Source organism: Aptenodytes forsteri, unplaced genomic scaffold (assembly GCF_000699145.1).
Source record: "Aptenodytes forsteri isolate BGI_AS27 unplaced genomic scaffold, ASM69914v1 Scaffold223, whole genome shotgun sequence".
Classification (NCBI taxonomy): Eukaryota; Metazoa; Chordata; class Aves; order Sphenisciformes; family Spheniscidae; genus Aptenodytes; species Aptenodytes forsteri.
In genome coordinates, this window is record NW_008794742.1 from 746,274 (window position 1) to 752,841 (window position 6,568).

Consider the following 6,568-nt stretch of genomic DNA (forward strand, 5'->3'; position numbering starts at 1 on the left):
GGAGTATTCATTGCAAGTGCTACCTGGACACGTTTTCATTGTTGTTGCTGTTTCCTTTTACTCCCCAGGAGGAACTTACCCAGGTCAGAAGATGTGTTACTGGAAATTTTGTAATTAATAACAGGAGACTTCTCCAGCATTTCCCAAAATTCAGACAGATTTCTCCCTGCAAATAGAAATGCTTACAAATATCAAGAAACTCTTGTTTCTAGTATAAGTCATCACTGAGAGTAAATAGGGCAATGTTTTGGGGTGGAATGGTTTTAACATCTACCTGTCTGCCCTGCCATCACACAGATGTAGATGCAATCTGAATCATTGCTCTGACGCACTGAAGGGCAAAAAAAGGTTAAACAGTTCATTGTTACTAGTTTTCATTATATGATATTATCTTAAACAGTTGAAAACACAAACACAAAATTGTATGTGGCTACTACAACTGACCAAATATTTTCCTTCTGATCTGATTTTTGACAAAAACCTTGAACCGGCACCAAATCAAAATGCTAATATTTCCTAGATAGGGAATATAGAAAATAGAAAATGTTTCTATCCAATTAAAATTCTAAATGACAAGCATTTTTACATGGAAAAAAAATATTCAGATAATATACCCCATAATTATTCTTTGGGAATCATAATTCTCCAAAATACCAATATTTAATAAAAATTCACTAAACTTTCAAACAAAACATAGCTGCTCCTAGAAACATTTGTATCTCTATATTATATATATATACATTATATATGTATCTTGTTCCTCTGAGGAGACTTTGATTACAACTGCAGTCCATGCTTTGCAAGAAAAATGCTGCTGAGTAAGAGCAATAGGCTTTTATACAAATTTCTATGCTTGTTTCCATGCCAGGAGTAAATCAGACAAATAAGACAATGATAAATGTTAAACTGAAATGCAAACCTGAGAGAATAGAAGTGGATTTGAAAATTTCTGTGAGATAACTGGTGGAGTTTCCAATAATATCAACAAGTAAAGCTGTAAAATCTAGACAACAAAATAGAGAAAGTTTATGATTTAAAACACATATTCTATCAACTATGCTAAGTCAAAAAATCACTTTTATATGTGATCATATTTTGGATATATGCTTGTATGTGACAATGTTTAAAATATTTTAAAGTTGAGAATGTTTCTGCTGAATGGGAGTGGACTTAAGAAGCCACTGGAATACTCCGCAGAAGTATATTTCAAAGATGATAACCAAAATAGCACCAATGTGCCTAAAAGTAAACTTCAATGGAATTTATCTCTTCAAGAGAACAATTTAAAGTAACTTTCTACTTAGTCTGCTTAAACATAGAAGGAGAACCAAAGGTTGTAGGCTTTGCCTGCACTAACTGCCTATCTGCCATGTAGGACCTTCCAGGAGGCATCTGCTTGTCTCCTCTGAGGTCTACTTCAGACATACCGATGATGTTGTTGTCAGCTCAAAAAATGGCTAGTGGTGGTGGTGTTACGACTTTTTCATAACAAGTTCTAGCAGTAACAGGTCAGTGTTCTCACTTAAAGAGTGACAGACACGAGCCCTGTGTTGCGCACTCAATTTCTGCTACTTGGGAGGATGCTCTAATCACCAAGATATTCTGGATTTGGTGCAGAACAATTAAAGTTTCTCTTTTAGCCTCCAAGGCAGACTGGGTTATTATGCAATAAGGCTTGTGACATGTGGGTCCAGAAAAAGCCTTGAAAGCCATTGTGGCTCATGTGTGTGGTCATCACATGCAGCTTAGAGGGTACGGGTTCTGCTCCCTAGCTGCTGAGCTACTCTTGATATATTACATTAACCAGCCATAGAATTAGAGTGCTCAGACCCATCCTGGAATGTTAAGTACTGTGAGGTCAGGGATGTGAATGAGGATTATAGGTGAAGGATTTGCCCAACAGCGTTTTGCACTCCATTAAACAGCTCTATGAAGACATTAATCCTTGCTTTTTACTCCTGTTGGGCTCATTGAAGTTATTGGAGTCTATTGGTGCAGAGAAGCCCTTGTTCATGTCCTGTGGGTTATCTCAGGAGAGTGAAAGTGGCTAAGGTAATGCATCATACATTGCTGGGTTTTGTCTCCTTCGCTGCTCTTTGTACTCTGAGGAGGAAAGGGAGGTGTTTCTGCCAGGTAAACCGCACCGGTCACTTGACTGATGGCTCCATCCCAGACTGGCTGGCTGGGTGCAGCCACCTGAGACTGAGTTCATTGAGTCTCCCCCAAGGTTCAGAGCAGCCACTCGTCGTGAGTAATGGCTGTTGACCTCAGTACGGTGATGCTGCTCGTAAGGATGAAGTCTGCAGAATTCAGGCTACAGCTTTCAGCTCCAAAGGAAATAATTCATCTCAACCACATGCAATTGCCAACCTCTCTTGTGTACCCACCTGTCAAGTCATTTGTCACATTGTTCAAACAGTAGCAGTAATGCATAGGGAACTTGCCACGGTCAACATTTTTCACGTTAGAAACTGTAAGGAGAGACAGAGAAAAATCAGTATCTTGATGCACAGGCTGTGTGAGAGAAAACGCTCCTGTGCGAAGCAAAGCGCCGAGACACTCACTGTTATAAATGGTGACTGACACTTTGTGGAAGGCAAATGAGCTGTAGGATGTGACACTCAGCAAAGAGAAGAGTTTTTTGGTACCTGCAGAAACACATGCCCATGCTATTAGCAGTTGGAACAAATTATGAGAACAGCATGTTTTGACTCTGCTCATTTAATTTCTAAAAGACTTGTGAGGTGCTGATACTATACAGCTGCCCGAGACTCAATTCTTTCTCATTTCCACTGAGGGAAGGATCACTTGTATTACTTCTTCTTCTTTTTTTTTTTAATTCAAACCTACACTGGATTATAAAGTGCTTTCTAAAGGCATCCCGTAAGTAATTATTTTGTGTCTATATATAAACACACACTATTTTCCAAATTCTTTGGGGCGGACAGCTATCTGCATTATAAATGCACAAGGGTAACTTGCTTCTAGAATCAATTCTGGAGGCAGACGGCATGTATTTATGGCTTCTTCTGCTAACACTGTTAGTCCTTTATCTCATTCACCGCCGGGCTGACAGCCTGCGTGACCTGCCCGGCCTTGTCACATTACCTCTGAGCGCCGTGTTCAGCATACTGTTCACCAGCTCTGTCAGGTTAATAGCAGCCAGATCCACGGACTTCGCAGGAAGCTCTGAAAAAGAAGGGGTCTCTGAGCAGTTGGCTGCATGAGGGTTTAAGGAAATGGCCGTTAATCCCCTGCTTATATATGGCAAAAAAGCTTCCAGAATGGGAAAAACAAATTGAGCAGATTATGTATCGGGGTGCACTGAAAAACTGTGGTGAGAAAATAAAGATGCCAGGAATGCAGAGACGAGTCTGGAAAACAACAAGATAAAGTGGGCAGTGCAATGGTAGGCCAAAATTCAGGTCGGGCTCTATGTTGCCTGTTGCCTTGAGCATGCCCTTGAGCAGGCTGCCAGGGAGGCGAAGCCAGCCCTGAAGTTTTGGTGCCCCCTCGTGCTGGGCAATGTGTATTTACTGCCAAAATTGCAGCAGATCTCTCTGCAGATCACAAACAGAGGAGAAAGTACCTGGGAAATGTTGCCCCTTCCCCAATGCTACACAGAACTGGGATGCAAATGCAGATTTTTTTTTTTTCCAGCTACCTTGATGGCTATACTGCTACGACAGAATAAATTGACTGTAGCTGAATCACCCTTTTTATTTTAACATGTTTTCTTTCTGTTGACATTGCTTACTTGTTTTTCCCAGGTCAAAATTTCCAAAGACGTTCTTTTGCTTCCCTCCCGCAAAATCATGCAGAAGCAAAGCAGTATGGTGTCTCTGTGTGTGTGCCAGGTGGAAGGTCTGTGTGTGCATGACAGAGAGAGAAAAAACAGAGCAGGACGGAAAAAGAAGCACAGAAAGCCAAGATGAGAACAAAATCAAATTTGGGGTGAAATGCAGTTTTCCAATGACATCAGTATTATTTTTAACCAATTTGAAACCAAGCTGCACCCCAGGGCTGGAAGCAGGGCTTGTCCACAGCGTAGAAGAGAGGAAAGGGAAAACAAAAGGGAATGGAGAGCTGGGAAGGAGAGGAAGGAAAAAGAGAAAACAACACTTTAGATTCCTGGAAGGATGGAGGTTAAACCGGCCAGGGACCTAAGTTGTGTGAGGAGCTCTTGCAGCAGTGGTGGGTTGGGGCTCACAGACTCTGCAGGAGAAGGACCCATCTGCCACCGCCTCCGTGTCCAGCACAATACCTCCCACTCCCATTAAGACCCCACACAGGGCCTCCTGACATGCTGCTTGTTACCTGCGGTAGCCAGCACTGCCATTTGCTTCTCTTTCTTATTTTCTCTTCTTATGCATGAAGCTGTGAAGTGAAGAATGAGACTGAGAAACAGTTTTCCCTGTTGAGCTACCAAGCAACTCTCTGTTGAGCTCTCCGCCTGGGTTACTTTGCTGCTTTCATTCATTTTAGCTCAGAAACCTATGGACATTAGCACTGCAAAGCAGGCCACTGTGTATTCACGACAGCAGCTGATCAAGCGCCTAAGAATAAGGATTTCCTAAAGGACTTGCCAGGTCCTTTAGCTGCCAGCTAAAGAAAGAAAGCAGATTAAATAACAGAGCTTGCCCCCTTAACTCAAGAATCAAAAGAAAAAAAATAGTCGCAAACTGTTGTAGAGGTCTGCACTAGGCTTGCACACAACATTGACTGCAAGGTGCATAGTATAATAAGGCCAAATCTAAACGAAACTTCACAGGCTGTGTGCATGTTTGTTATTCAGAGCACTCATTCCACTGAGTACTGTTCTCAAGAGCTGTGCTGTGGGAGGAATGAACTGGAGCTGGGCTCAGGAGCTTGGACTCGCTTCCTGGGATTCCCTCGGTGACCAACAAGGGCAAGGTGCAGAGCAGCGATTTAGACATCACAGGACAAGTTGAAGTGCAGGAGTTTGGTGTTTAGGCTCCCTATCCTATCAGCGGAGAGCTGAGTGCCTCCAAAGAGTAATCCATAAGGGTCCCCAAATGAGCCAGTGCTAGCAAATGCTAAACTCCCATATCCCGCTGAAGCTTCAGCTTCTCAGTCCATCCAAGCTCCCCAGAGAGAAGTCCTCTCCTGGGAGCTGGTGGTGAGGAGGGCTTACCTCAGTGGTGGCAATGCCCCCCTCTGTGTTATAACCTCATGGGCAGAGCTCTCACCAGGGAGCAGGAAACCTGGGCTCAATTTCCTCTTCAGCAAGAGGAAAACTGTAGGACTGGAAGCAGCAGAAGAAAGAGGAGATGTGACTGCATGATCTGGCTGTTTGTAGCTAAAATTGGTGAAACCTGAAGGCTTGTCCTTATTCATACAAAAATCTATGCCTTGTACAGAAGAAGATCCCTGGATACGTTTCTCTTTCTCCTTCTCTCTTTACATGTATATAAAGGAAAAATACCCTCTAGAGAATCCATGGTACAAGGCCTGTAAACCGTGAGTCCTCATACAGTGCTAGTCAGCTGTATTAACAACTCTCACTTAGTATGAGCTAAATTTGGACTGACAATCTAGGTGGTAGGAGCTCTTCTAACCCCTCTCTCTCTTTCCATATAAACCCTTCTGACTCCAGATTTATGGCATGGGAGCCAAGAGCAGACCTTTGCCGTCATCTGGTCTGCCCTGCTGCATGGCACCAGCCCTGGAGCTCCAGCCCATCAGCCTTGCCTACACGGGTTGAAAGAAACAAGTGTGACACAGATGTGGGAATGGGGCTATGGGAGCAATTGGGAAAGAGATACTTGGGTTGTTCCCTGGGGAGCACCAAACCATTGTCCTTACCTGTGTTGCAAACCAGAAAGAGACACAGAAATCCCAGGCTCATCTTCACTGGCACATGCCAGCAGAACCACTGCATTGTGGACTCTCACTTCCAGCAGCTTGGGCTGCTCTAGGAGAAAGAAATACTATTTTGGTGGTGTTAAAGTTTGTGGTATTGTGCGATTTTGTCCAACCCCTGTCCCAAAATGATGTTTACCATGAGAGAAATATTAGCTTTCTGGAACGCAGAGAAAAGATTGCTGGTGTAAATGGCAAAGAATCAACTGAGCTCCTTTTCTGCACAAATGTTGCTTGCCCGGTCATCCCAGTCTTGTATTTCTATAGTTAATTATTGTTGCCAAGCTGTGTCCTGTGTTGCCTTGCCTAGTTGCTTGGGAGGGATTAACGGTGCTCTGTCTTTCAGACAATGAGCTGCTTTCCAGGTTTCAAAGATTTAATTAGAGGTGGTTAGAAAAAAAGAAGGAAAGTCCTTGCTTCTTTACATGTTCCCCCCATTCTTGTAATATCGGAACACACCAAATAGCTCTGCAGTTGTCAGAAAATGAGGGAGCATATGAAAATTAGCAAAAAAAGTTAAAAATTTTTTTTTCATATCCTCTTGGAGTAGCTAATCTTGCAAGTATGCGGCAAACCATTATCTTGAAGATAATACTGTTTGATTAACAAACTATTATCATCGTGTTTAAAATCTTTGTCATATTTAATTCACTAGAGAATTTACACATTCTGAAAATAGCTAATT

General features: G+C 42.6%; 1 protein-coding gene across 1 annotated transcript in view; it reads right to left on the bottom strand.

The window, feature by feature from the left end:
- HHLA1 (HERV-H LTR-associating 1) overlaps positions 1-5,902 on the bottom strand; it is a 23,110-nt gene extending 17,208 nt beyond the window's left edge. Inside the window, exons 1-8 of the mRNA XM_019470673.1 lie at positions 5,827-5,902; positions 4,318-4,377; positions 3,109-3,189; positions 2,565-2,648; positions 2,388-2,471; positions 920-1,003; positions 275-331; positions 80-166 (exon numbers count right to left, since the gene is read on the bottom strand). Of these exons, the coding sequence (XP_019326218.1) occupies positions 80-166; positions 275-331; positions 920-1,003; positions 2,388-2,471; positions 2,565-2,648; positions 3,109-3,189; positions 4,318-4,377; positions 5,827-5,902 (613 nt within the window). The remainder of the gene's footprint in view (positions 1-79; positions 167-274; positions 332-919; positions 1,004-2,387; positions 2,472-2,564; positions 2,649-3,108; positions 3,190-4,317; positions 4,378-5,826) is intronic.
- Positions 5,903-6,568: the final 666 nt, after the last annotated feature.